Source organism: Macaca mulatta, chromosome 3 (assembly GCF_049350105.2).
Source record: "Macaca mulatta isolate MMU2019108-1 chromosome 3, T2T-MMU8v2.0, whole genome shotgun sequence".
Lineage (NCBI taxonomy): Eukaryota > Metazoa > Chordata > Mammalia > Primates > Cercopithecidae > Macaca > Macaca mulatta.
In genome coordinates this window covers 41695009-41707280 of record NC_133408.1, presented here as the reverse complement: position 1 = coordinate 41707280, position 12272 = coordinate 41695009, and the positions used below count along the sequence as shown (strand labels likewise).

Here is a 12272-nt window from a genome sequence, read left to right as displayed (position 1 = left end):
ACTGAATAGGAGATCCTTTCTCCCTTGCTTGTTTTTGTCAGGTTTGTCAAAGATCAGGTGGACATAGATGTGTGGTGTTATTTCTGAAGTCTTTGTTCTACTCCATTGGTCTATATGTCTGTTTTGGCAGCAGTAGCCTGCTGTTTTGGTACCGTAGCCTTCTAGTACAGTTTGAAGTTAGTGTAATGCCTCCAGCTTTGTTATTTTTGTTTATGATTGTCTTGGCTATATGGGGTATTCTTTGATTCCATATGACATTTAAAATAGTTCTTTCTAATTCTGTGAAAAATGTCAACGGTATTTTGATGGGTATAGCATTGAATCTATAATGTTTGGGCAGTATGGCCATTTTCACAATATTGATTCTTCCTATTCATGAGGATGGAATGTTTTTCCATTCACCTGTGTCCTCTCTTATTACCTTGAGCAGTGGTTTGCAGTTGTCCTTGAAGAGGTCCTTCACATCCGTTGTACTCCTAGTTGTATTCCTAGGTATTTTACTCTCTTTGTAGCAATTGTGAATGGGAGTTCATTCTTGATTTGGCTCTCTGCTTGAGTATTGTTGGTGTAATGGAATGCTTGTGATTTTTGCACAATGATTTTGTATCTTGAGACCTTGGTGAAGTTGCTTATCAGTTCAAGAAGTTTTTCAGTTGAGATGATGGGGTTTTCTAAATATGAAGTCATGTCATCTGCAAACAGAGACAAGTTGACTTTCTCTCTTCCTATTTGAATACCCTTTATTTCTTTCTATTGCCTGATTGCCCTGGCGAGAACTTCCAATACTATGTTGAATAGAAGTGGTTACAGAGGGCTTCCTTGTCTTGTACCAGTTTTCAAATGGAATGCTTCCAGCTTGTGCCTATTCTTTATGATATTGGCTGTATGAAATAGCTCTTATTATTTTAAGGTATGTTCCATCAATACCTAGTTTATTGAGAGTTTTTAACAGGAAGGGATGTTGAATTTTATCAGAGACATTTTTGCGTGTATCAAAATAATTGTCTGGTGTTTGCCTTTGGTTCTGTTTATGTGATCAATTACATTTATTGATTTGTGTATGTTGAATCAGCCTTTCATCCCAAAGATGCAGCCCACTTGATCGTGGTGGATAAGCTTTTTGATGTGCTGCTGGATTCGGTTTGCCAGTATTTTATTGAGAATTTTTGCATCGATGTTCATCAGGGATAATGGCCTGAATTGAGCAGGGGTGTGTTTGTGTGTGTGTGTGTGTGTGTGTGTGTGTGTTTACCTCGGTTTGCCAGTAGGTTGATGTGTGTGTGTGACGTGTGTGTGTGTGTGTGTGAATGTGTGATAGAGGGCCAAAGTAGGGCAGAGGAGGCTCCCCGGCCTGCCATGACATTGAATGTTCTGAATTCAAGATGCTCTAATGGACTGTGTCAGTTGGCCTTCAGCCAGGAGGTGATGCTTGAAAAAGACTGGCAGCTGCGGTGGTAGTGGTGAGATTTGGACTTGCCTTATGTTACCCATGGTAGATACTCTGGTGTCTCAGGGAATGGGTAGAGCCAAAGGGCTTCTAAAAGTTTCTTCTGTTATTTGTGTTAATCTACCAGGGTAGGTGGTTGAGCAAAACCAGGTGGGAACTAGGTCAGGTAAAGTGATGCTCTGGCTCTCTACATGTGGGACAAGCAGTGGCTCCAGTGGGAATTGGAAGGCAGTTCTTGGGCCACTGGGGTAATTTTCCAGAGAGAAGTGAAGCTGCCTCTGCCTCTGTACAAGGAGAGTCCATATGAAGAATGGGGAGTAGCAGCTTGGCAGTAAGCCCCATCCAGCTCCCACACCCTTGGCAAGGCAGGTCTCACACCCACAGTGTTCCACTGGGAGTAGCTAGCTAAGTTTCAAGAAGTCTGAACTCAGAGCTCAAAGCTGACCCATACCATAAGCCTCTCGTATTGAGACAGCAACTGCAGCTTTCAGGCCACACCCCTCCTGATCCACCTGCTGAGCAGGGGCATCCAGCTCCTGTGCTTGTTGCTGCATCACACGTCCCACTCACCTCTCAGTTCTGGCCTGGGGAGTTTGTCCCCTCACAAGATTATATCAAACATTTCAGTTGGAAGGTTCTCTCAACCTGTGACCACCATTTGAGTTAGCTGGCAGACTTCTGGGAGGTCCTCCCTGAGGTAGAATCAGAAATGGCTTCCCTCCATCCTGCCAGAAACTGGGAACGTGCTGGAGACTCAAAGCACATCCCAATACCACTCCTCATATACTCGTCACTCTTCACTAAATCAACTCCAGCCCTGAGTAGGATTAAGGCCTTCCCCTATGGCCTAGATTGATAGGTTTCCCAATGGAAGTGTATATCTTACAGTCAGTTTATCCCCCTCTCACACCCTCGAAACCCAAAATTTTCTGCCTAGCTTATAGTGTAACCTGCATCCTGCTGCTTCTTTCAAATGGTCTGTGGCTTATTTCAGTTTTCCTGTTAAGTTCCTCTGTTGCTTCTTGAAAGAAAGTTCAGTGTGAATCTCTACACACCACTTTGTCTTTCCAAGTGCATGAGGCAGGCTAACAATGCCTTCAATCCACCATCTTGCAAAACAAAAATAACAGTTTTCTCATTTTTAAAGGTTTTGTTAAGATCTGTTAATGACTCACAAAGAAAACATATTGGGTATATTTGAAATTAGTATTTATTCATTCATGTTGATAAGTGAAAATACAAGATGGTTATCAAGATGGAAGTACTTAATATGTATATTTCAATATTCTTAGATGCAAAGAACTTCACTTTTGATGTATTTTTATTTTACGTCAGTTTCATTTCAACTTAGGTTTAAGGGGTTCTTGATAATCTGACATGATAAGTGGTGTTGGAATTGGCATTAAAATCCACCATGCTCTACAGCACTTCATCCTTCTTCGGCAGGCACCAATTTGATCTTCTACTACTTTGCAGACATCTCTTCTGCAAACACCAGACAAATTGAGACAATGACCTTCAGCAGCACCCAAACCACCTCTCCCTGCAGGAAAGAAGATCCAGTGAGATCTACATAGTCCACAAATGGAATGTAAATCCATAAACACTCTTAAGTAAGAGAATAAATTTAGTATGAGCATTTTTACGTGGGAGCTTTTGAAATGGTTGCTGCTCACATGTCAGAGACACATGCAGATTAAGAAAGGTAGTAGTTCCGATCCTGGTTTGGCACAACAGTCACGGTCTTTTTGGTGGGGGAAAAGGGATGTGGGAGGGGATGGTACATCTTCATCTTTTCCTCTAAGTTTTCTCTCAGAAATGGCTGTTGCTTACCGCAGGGCAAAAATGCCAGTGTCTTCTGCCAGAGTGGGTTACTGAGGGCCATGGTGGTTCCACCTTGTGGCTGATACTGATAGTCCCTTTCTGCTTTTTTTCGTTCCTAGCCAAAAAAGATGTTTCTGCAGTCTCAGGTATGCTGATTTCAGCAGTTGTTTTTTCTATATGGCTATTCAGTTTTTTTTTTTTTTCTTTCACTGTCTCTCTCTCTTTTTCTTTTCTTTTTTCTTTTTTTTTTTTTTTGGCTTCACTGTGTTGCCATAGTTTCTTAAGTGGTCCCTTGAACCCTCCCAGTGCTATTTTGGTTTGCACATAGCTATCTATATATTTTTTCTTGGGGGAAGTATAGAGTTAAAGGCTGGTGTATCCTGCTCTTGCTCCCCCAAGTGATTTCATTCCCCCAAGCTAATATTTCAGGCATTCAATTTATCCGTGCTTTCATCTGTCCAAACGTAAGTGGAAATTACTTTTTCTCTCCACATTTAGATTTGCTCTGTCTACTTTAATTGCTAATAGTGTCTTAGTCATAGGATAGATTAGTTAGAAAAAAAGTATATTTTTGACATTATAAATGATCCTTTCAATTTGTGTCTAAAAGTGGAAAATATTAGAAAGCTTAACATTTATTATTGTGTCCAGACCAGTATTTCCTCCAGATGACCTTTATTACAACAAAGATAATTTAATGAAGATCTCTCTAATGGTAAAGCTGATGGCTTTGTGCTATTATAATATCCTTAAAATAAAGTGACAGTCTAGTGGAAAGACCAACTAAAGCAAGGGTTAGGAAAAAATCAGTTATTACCTTCATTTTGGTCTCACTCTGCATTAATAGTTTTCATTGTGTCAAAGATTTATTATTCATTAAGTAACCAAATGTTCATTTAATAGTAAATGGATCCTATTAAAGATGATTTTTAAAATTATAATCACATTACTTTTATTCACATCTGTCTACTGATGCCATTCACAGATGAGAATGGTATAACGTTATTTTATTTTTTTCATTTTGCCACATCTTTATTTACTTAGGTTTATGCTGTATCAAACAATGTATGTGTGGGAGTAATGGGTGATTCAGGAATGCATGAGGGGGAGGTTTAAGCTCTTTAACTTCGAACAATTAAAATTAGCAACATAATATTGAAATACATGCATAACACTCAAGTGGTACTTTCAAAATAGTGTATATTTCCTCTGTTTATTTGTAGCTTTTAAACCCAGCTAGAAGTATTCTATTTCTTTTAGGCACCATAAGTCTGAAAGTCTGTAGTGAAAGCTACAAGTAGTAAATGATGCTAATTCATGTGCTCCCACCTGTGGAAGAATTGAATGTCTTAGATAAAAAAAGATGGTGCAATTGGTGTACCAAGTATCTTAGAATATAATTTGGTGGTGGCTTTTCTGTTTCTGTAGCAGAGTAACATATATAATATATCCAAGTCATCAAGTTATTTAAATATGCCTTTAAACAGGGAGAACTGAAAATAATACTGTGAATCCTGGTAAGCATTTAAAAATAATGAGGAGAATATTGCCTTTACAAAGTCAAAATTTGTCTGAATACAACCCATATAGCAATTTCATAGCAAAACATTTCCTTCAATCCTATTAAAGTCAGAAGGAAAAGAAGAATGTCCACTGTCAATGCTGTATTAATATTGTTCTAAAAGTTTTGAACAATGAAACATATTGTAAGAAGAGAAGTCAGAGGAGACTTGAGCCCATTGTTTTTCCTCTCCTTCTATACCTCCCAAAATACCATTGGAATGTTGTAACATTTTGAAGAATCTGTAGTAGTGTCCCAAATCATAGAATACTATGAATGCATCTGAATCTGAGATATCCCCAAAAGGTACAAAATAGGTGTGACTAGAATGAAAGAAAGATTTAGGCTTTTGGCCATGACTGCAAGTTAGCTGCTCTCAAGTGACTGCTGCTATAGAACAAATATATAGTAGAGGATTTCTTTGAAACACTTCTATCCCTGAAAAGGGTTAGGCAAGTTCCTAAAATATCTCCTCTTGCAAACACAAAAATAGTCTGTGAACTGGAGCTTGAGCAGTGGGCACTTTGTACTGGATAGCTGATGGAGGGGGGTGAGGGTTTCCCAGATCTTCTGGGAAGATCTGCTATGATCAGTAATGCTAATGATGGTACTACTGACTCTTGGGCCATCAGAAATTCCAGTTTGTTAATGCTGAAACTTCTATATTGAGTTAAAGCATTGTGTCAGCTTCACAGAGGAAGTCTGGATAATAGCATTCTCATTTCAGACCATAAAATGATGTCAGGTTAAGGATGAACAATGAGTTCAGTATTAAAAATGATCAGGTAAGCAAGAAACCATGAATAAAAGTTAATGAAATGAATAGCATATCTAGACCCTTTAAAACTAAATATATTGAAATCATCAATGTGGAGAAATAATTAAGCAGGTGTGTATCAATTGTTTAAAGAAACAATCTACTATTACAAAGATGTAAAAACAATAGTAAAACAATATAGATGACAGAAAAAATGGGCAGGTCTGGCTGGGCATGGTGGCTCATGCCTGTAATCCCAGCACTTTGGGAGGCCAAGATGGGTGGATCACGAGGTCAGGAGTTCAAGACCAGCATGCCCAAGATGGTGAAACCTTGTCTCTACTAAAAAATATATATATATAAATTAGCCGAGCATGGTGGCGGGTGCCTGTAGTCCCAGCTACTCAGGAGGCTGAGATAGAAGAATCGCTTGAACCCAGGAGGTGGAGGTTGCAGTGAGCCAAGATCGCACCACTGCACTCCAGCCTGGGCAACAGAGTGAGACTCCATCTCCAAAAAAAAAAAAAAAAAAAAGGCAGGTCTGAAACAAAAAATAATTTAAAAATAATGCAGGTTATTAATGATATATTAGACACAGGTAAGAGGATAACCAGTGAAGAAAAAACTGTTTAAATGATATACCCAGAATGTAACATGGAAACACAAGGTCTAACATTTATTTAATTCAAATATGGGGGGAGAGAAGTGTAAAAGGATTCACCATTTCAAGAGATTCTCAGAAAGAAATTAAGAAAAGGTATAAATCCATTGATTCAAAGAATATATTTCTAACAGATGATATAAAAATCAACTCACTTTAGTTAAATTATAAAACATTAAAACCAAACACCAGACCATACAAACATTGAAAAAAGGATAATTTATAATGAAATAATATTTATCTGATTATTAAAGAAAGAAAGAAAGAGAAAGAAAGAAAGAAAAAAAGAAAGAAAGAAAGAAAGCAAGAAAGAAAGAAAGAAAGAAAGAAAGAAAGAAAGAAAGAAAGAAAGAAAGAAAGAAAGAAAGAAAGAAAGAAAGAAAGAAAAAAGCATTAGTGAGGGAGAGTGAGTGAGAGTGAGTGTGTTTGGGCCCCTACTGATGATGCTAAACTATCACAAGCCCACACTCAGCCTTTCAACATTTGCTGGAGATTCACTTGTTCACTCATTCACTAAAAATGAGTAAACTAGTATCAACAAATGTCGAGAGAAAATAACTGTTAATACAGAATTGGGTACTCAGTAATGCTGTCTTTCAAGATCAAAAATAACAATATGAAATTGACAGATAAAAATTAAAATTGTTCACTACCAAGAGATCTGCAGCAAATAAAATTTCAAAGGCTACATATCAGAAAGAAAGAATTTAACCCAAAAGCTGATACTAGAGTCAACTTGGAATTCCATAAATATCACTAAACTGATGATAATAGTAACACTTTCTGACACGTGGGGATTCTGAAAAGAAGTGAACTTTTACTTTTGTTTAGAATTTAGAAAGTTGTAGAAAAATGCTCTTGCCCTGACAAAGAGAATAAGCTGGATAATCTATAGATCATAGATTTCATTTTGAAACATAGAACTGAGGTCTCAAACAAAGCTAATTAACTTAAATTCAGAGTGATGAAGCCCTGCTGAAAAAAGAACGGATCCACAGATGCTTTGTGCCTAGCTGAGTTGCAGCAGCAGAAGCAGGAGGAAGCTGCCCTTGATGGAGATAACAAGGAAACAAGTGAATCTCCAGCAAATGTTGAAAGGCTGAGTGTGGGCTTGTGATAGTTTAGCATCATCAGTAGGGGCCCAAACACACGCACTCTCACTCACTCTCCCTCACTAATACTTTCTTTCTTTCTTTCTTTCTTTCTTTCTTTCTTTCTTTCTTTCTTTCTTTCTTTCTTTCTTTCTTTCTTTCTTTCTTTCTCTTTCTTTCTTTCCTTCTTTCTTTCTTTCTTTCTTTCTTTCTTTCCTTCTTTCCTTCTTTCTTTCTTTCTTTCTTTCTTTCTTTCTTTCTTTCTTTCTTTCCTTCCTTCCTTCCTTCCTTCCTTCCTTCCTTCCTTCCTTCTTTCTTTCTTTCTTTCTTTCTTTCTTTCTTTCTTTCTTTCTTTCTTTCTTTCTTTCTTTCTTTCTTTCTTTCTTTCTTTCTTTCTTTCTCTCTCCTTCTCCTTCCTTCCTTCCTTCCTTCCTCCCTCCTTCCCTCCCTCCCTCCCTCTCTTCCTTTCTCTCTCTCTCTCTCTCTCTCTCTCTCTCTCTTTCTTTCTTTGGAGTCTCACTCTGTCGCCCAGGCTGGAGTGCAATGGCGCGGTCTTGTCTCACTGCATTCTCCGCCTCCAGGGTTCAAGCGATTCTCCTGACTCAGCCTCCCAAGTAGCTGGGACTACAGGCGCATGCCACCATGCCCGGCTAATTTTTTGTATTTAGTAGAGACGGGGTTTGACCGTGTTAGCCACTGACCTCGTGATCTGCCCACCTCGGCCTCCCAAAGTGCTGGGATTACAAGCGTGAGCCACAGCGCCCGGCCCCACTAATGGTTTTTTCATGACCTATCTTGTGTGCTCCTGGGTAAGATCGGATGGAGAGCAGAACTACCAGATGCACTTTTGAGGGACAGCCATGTAGGAACTGCTGCAATTTGAGGTGAGAGCAAGGTAAAGGTCTTACTGTGAGAATCAGGTAAAATCCTCTGTTACTGGGGAGTGTGTGAAGGAGCTGAGACAATCCCCCTTCACTCTCTTTTCTCACAGGTGCATAAGCAGAGGGGCCTGATGAGGTCTGAAGGCAGGGCAGGGCAGGTAGATGAGAGAAGCAGATTCTCTGGTCTTTCTTTGAGTGTGAGGCAGCTACTGCCCAAGGCTGGGCAAGGGATGGGAGCCCTGAGAGATTCTTGAGGTGCAGAGATAGAGGCTTGCTGAGGATGAAAGTGTACAGGAGAGCTAAGAGAGGCTCCAGTGCTGACCATGGCATTCTGCAAGAAGAGAAAATCTGTATGTAGTGGTTTATGAGGGAAAATCATGAGTTCAATTTTGGATATCTATGACTTTTGAAATTCAGTGTCCAAGTAGATATACCAGTTATGCAGTTGGATAATTTATTATAAGCCTGCAGTTCAAAAGGAGGTCCAAAAGGAGAATTGAAAAGGATGAGACTTGCTGAGCCCCTCCAGAGTGTGTGGTGAGGGAGAAGAGAAAAGAATCAGGCACTGAGCTCCGAGCTCTCCAATAGGAAGTATGATGGGAAAAGATGAGGAAGAAACAAAGGAAGCCGAAGTGGTAGCTCCAGTGAGATAGGCTGAGAATCAAGTGAATGTGCTGTCCTGGAAACCAAGTGAAGAAAGTATACTATGAAGAAGGAAGTGATTATTTGTGTCAAATGCTGCTAATAGGCCAATTAAAGTTGTAGTGAAAAATGATCATTGGACCTAGCAATATGGAGATTATTGGTCACTTTGACAAAAGTGGTGTCAATAACATGATTGAAAAAAGGGGAGAGAGCCCGACTGGGATATATTTAAGAGACAATGAGAGGAGAGGAATTGAAGACAGAGAGTATGGACAACTCTTTTAAGATTTTTACTGAAAACTAGAGCAAAAAAATAGGATGACAGCTGGCATCAGAAGAAAAGTAAGGACATACTTAACAGCATATTTGTATGCTGATGGTAATAATTTACTAGCATAAAAATTGATGACACAGTCACAACTGATGACACATGATATAGTGAACTGCAACAGGAAAATCCCCAAGGTACACAGCAAAGAGGGAATATAATACACAAATACATTTTTTTAAAAATGATGTGAATCTCTGAAACATCTGTTTTGACATTAACTTTTCATTCCTGCAATAGTTATTTTAAGCATGTTCTCATTTGTCCAGTGTTGCCAGGTTATTATAAAGTATATTAGACTTTATGAAAAACATTTTTTAAATTACTAGTTTTTTCTCATTCGTTTCATTAATTTATATTTTGTATTTATAACTTTCCCTTTATCTTGTTTAGGTTTATTATGCTTTTTTTTTCCAAAAGCCCTCAAAATGCATGCTTAGACCATTAAATTTTAGCCGGTTTAGTATTGAAAGTGATGTTACCCATTTCTGTGTGGTTACCTGTAATATACCACGAGCGGCACTTCTTGGTGTCTTTACTTATTATTAATTCACTTGTCTGAAGTTCCTTTAACTCTCCTTTCTAGTCCTAAGTTTCACTTTGCAAATCATTTTTTATTCATAGCCACGTAAAATAGAATTTATTTTGAAAAGTCTCTCATATAATTTTCACTTATTCTAGGATTATAAGTTTTCTGTTTGTCTCTTTGAATAAAACTTTCAGATTTGTCAACACTTATTTAGCAGTAGCTCCTATTGATAGAATTCCATCCATCTCTTTTGACCTAGTGAGCAAATATAATAATAAATGCTGCTGAAATTCAATCCTGTCAGATCTAACTGCCTGCATATAAATTTCCAGGTCCCACAAAGGCATCTCATTGAGGTCACGTTCTGTTGTATCCTTACTTCGTATCTTGAGATGCCTTAGTGGGGCATGGAAATTGATATGTAGGCAGTTTGATCTGACAGGATTGAATTTCAGCAGCATCTATTATTATATCCACTCACTAGATCAAAAAACATGGATTGAATTATCAACAGGAGCTACTGCTAAATGAGTCTCTTTTCTATTTTTCCCTATTATAATCCTAGTGAAGCTGTAAATATTAGGTTCTTGAACCCACAGGACTGATTCTAGGATCTTGTCTAGCCAGGGATATAGCCTTCTAATCTGCAGAACCTTATAGTAATCAGCTACCAACTTACCTGGGGATAAAAGAATTGAAAAAAGAAGGAGAATAAGAAGAAGTAAATGGTGTCTCATGGCTGAAGGGCCAGCATCAATGTGGGTTGAGCCTGGAGTCTCTGGACATCGTGGGTCTGGGCCTTTTTGTGATGCTGTCTGAGTCTGTGATTTGTTCTTGGTTAGTAGAGACTAACGAAAAAAGAATAACTAAATCTCCCACAAGAAACTTCCAGGGACACACAAGTATATAAATGTGGTGATATCTCAATGGATGAGAAAGCAGGTGAATGCTATTTATTTCCAAAAGACTCAGGATGTCTTATTGTCACCTGCTTTCTTTATTATTTTCAACATGCACATGCAATAATCATTGCTCTTACTTTAAGTATAAAGTATTGTTTGCCAGGCAATATAGTAGGAACTGAAGTAAAATTGTTATACAAAAACTGTACGTAATTAATGGATATAGTTTGGCAAATTTGCACATATATATTACTCTTGTTACCACAACCAATATCCAGGTAATAATATACCCATCACCTCCAAATGTTTCCTACGTCCCTTTATTGTTGTTGTTGTTGTTGTCAGAACCCCTAAGATCGACCCTCTTAACAAATTGTTAAATACAAAATACCTCAGTAATAACTATAGGTACTATGTTTTAGAGCCTATCTCTGTAATTGACTCATTTTGCATAGCTTCAACCCTTGAACAATAACTCCCCGTATTGCTCTTTCCCACTCAATAAAATACCAAACTCTTTCAAAGCACATTCTATATAATCCACTTTATGAAGCTTTTCCTAACTTTCTTTTGTCTGCCCCCCTTCAGTAAAGGGAACTACTAACATAACAATTACCTATTTTGGATTTTTGTGTCTCTTACATATATTCCTGCATGAACCCATTTAACACTTTATCTCCCATTATCTTAATATGAAGTAAAATAAAACTTGAAATGATTTTAAAAATGAAATCACAGAAGGGCTTTGTAAAAGTATGATGTACCATTGCTTATTTGTAAGAATTCAAGTGACATTAGGGGTTTTAAAACATCTTTTGTTTTGATTGGTTCTTTGCTTGTAATCCTTGTGTCTTGCATATTGTGGGCACAGGGTCTTTCCCAGCTATTTGCTTGGGGAAGATTAGTTAGAGTTACAATGAACACCAAAGGCTATCTTGTCTAGTAACTTACCTTCCAGATGAGGAAATGAGCTGAGGGAAAGGAAGAAACTTGCCCAAGATCACCCAGTGATCAAGTGAGGAAGGTGATAGGGACAGCACTAACGCCTGGTATTCTGAGCCTCATTCTATTTTCCACTCTTGCCCCTTCTCTGTTTCCTCCTCTCTTCCCCAGCCTTCTAAAGAAAACTTTGCAGTTCTGCTGCAATGTCTACCTAAGGACATCCTGAGGAGAACCCACTTTTCCTTAGACTGCTTTTTTAAGCACTGTCCTGCATTTTCTTCTTCAGTCTTGTTGCATCCCATTTTTGGCTATAAGTAATGCTTCTGCTGTGCTGTTCTATCCAATTAGTTTTTTTCTATTTTCATTGAGTGAAAATTAAAACAACAAAAAACATGAGTTTATCTAAATTTGGAAGTTTTAAAACTTGATTAAAATTTCCTGGGGATATGGATGTAAGACATAGATTTTAAAATATTTTTCATTTTCAAAATTAAAAATCAAACCCATATGTTTAGCCAGGGTGAATACTCGATAACTACTAATCAGATGGGTCTTCAGTAATGCCACAAGGTTATTACTCTTATAAATCAATTCCCTGGTGTTTCGTGCTACTGAGTTAATACAATTTGATACGGTATCACCCTTAACCAGGCTTTGAGGAGTCACACAAAGGAACAGCACAACAGAACCATAGGGGGGGATGT

The 12272-nt window shown here is 38.1% G+C and overlaps 1 protein-coding gene across 1 annotated transcript; it reads right to left on the bottom strand.

Annotated features, from left to right (window-relative positions):
* Positions 1-2784: 2784 nt before the first annotated feature.
* On the bottom strand, positions 2785-10461 carry LOC144339692 (beta-defensin 109-like). Its single transcript, XM_077996072.1, has 2 exons — positions 10404-10461; positions 2785-2990 (listed from the first exon to the last, which is right to left on the bottom strand). The coding sequence occupies exons 1-2, from the start codon at positions 10459-10461 to the stop codon at positions 2785-2787; spliced, it is 264 nt and encodes an 87-aa protein (XP_077852198.1).
* Between the last annotated feature and the right edge of the window lie 1811 nt (positions 10462-12272).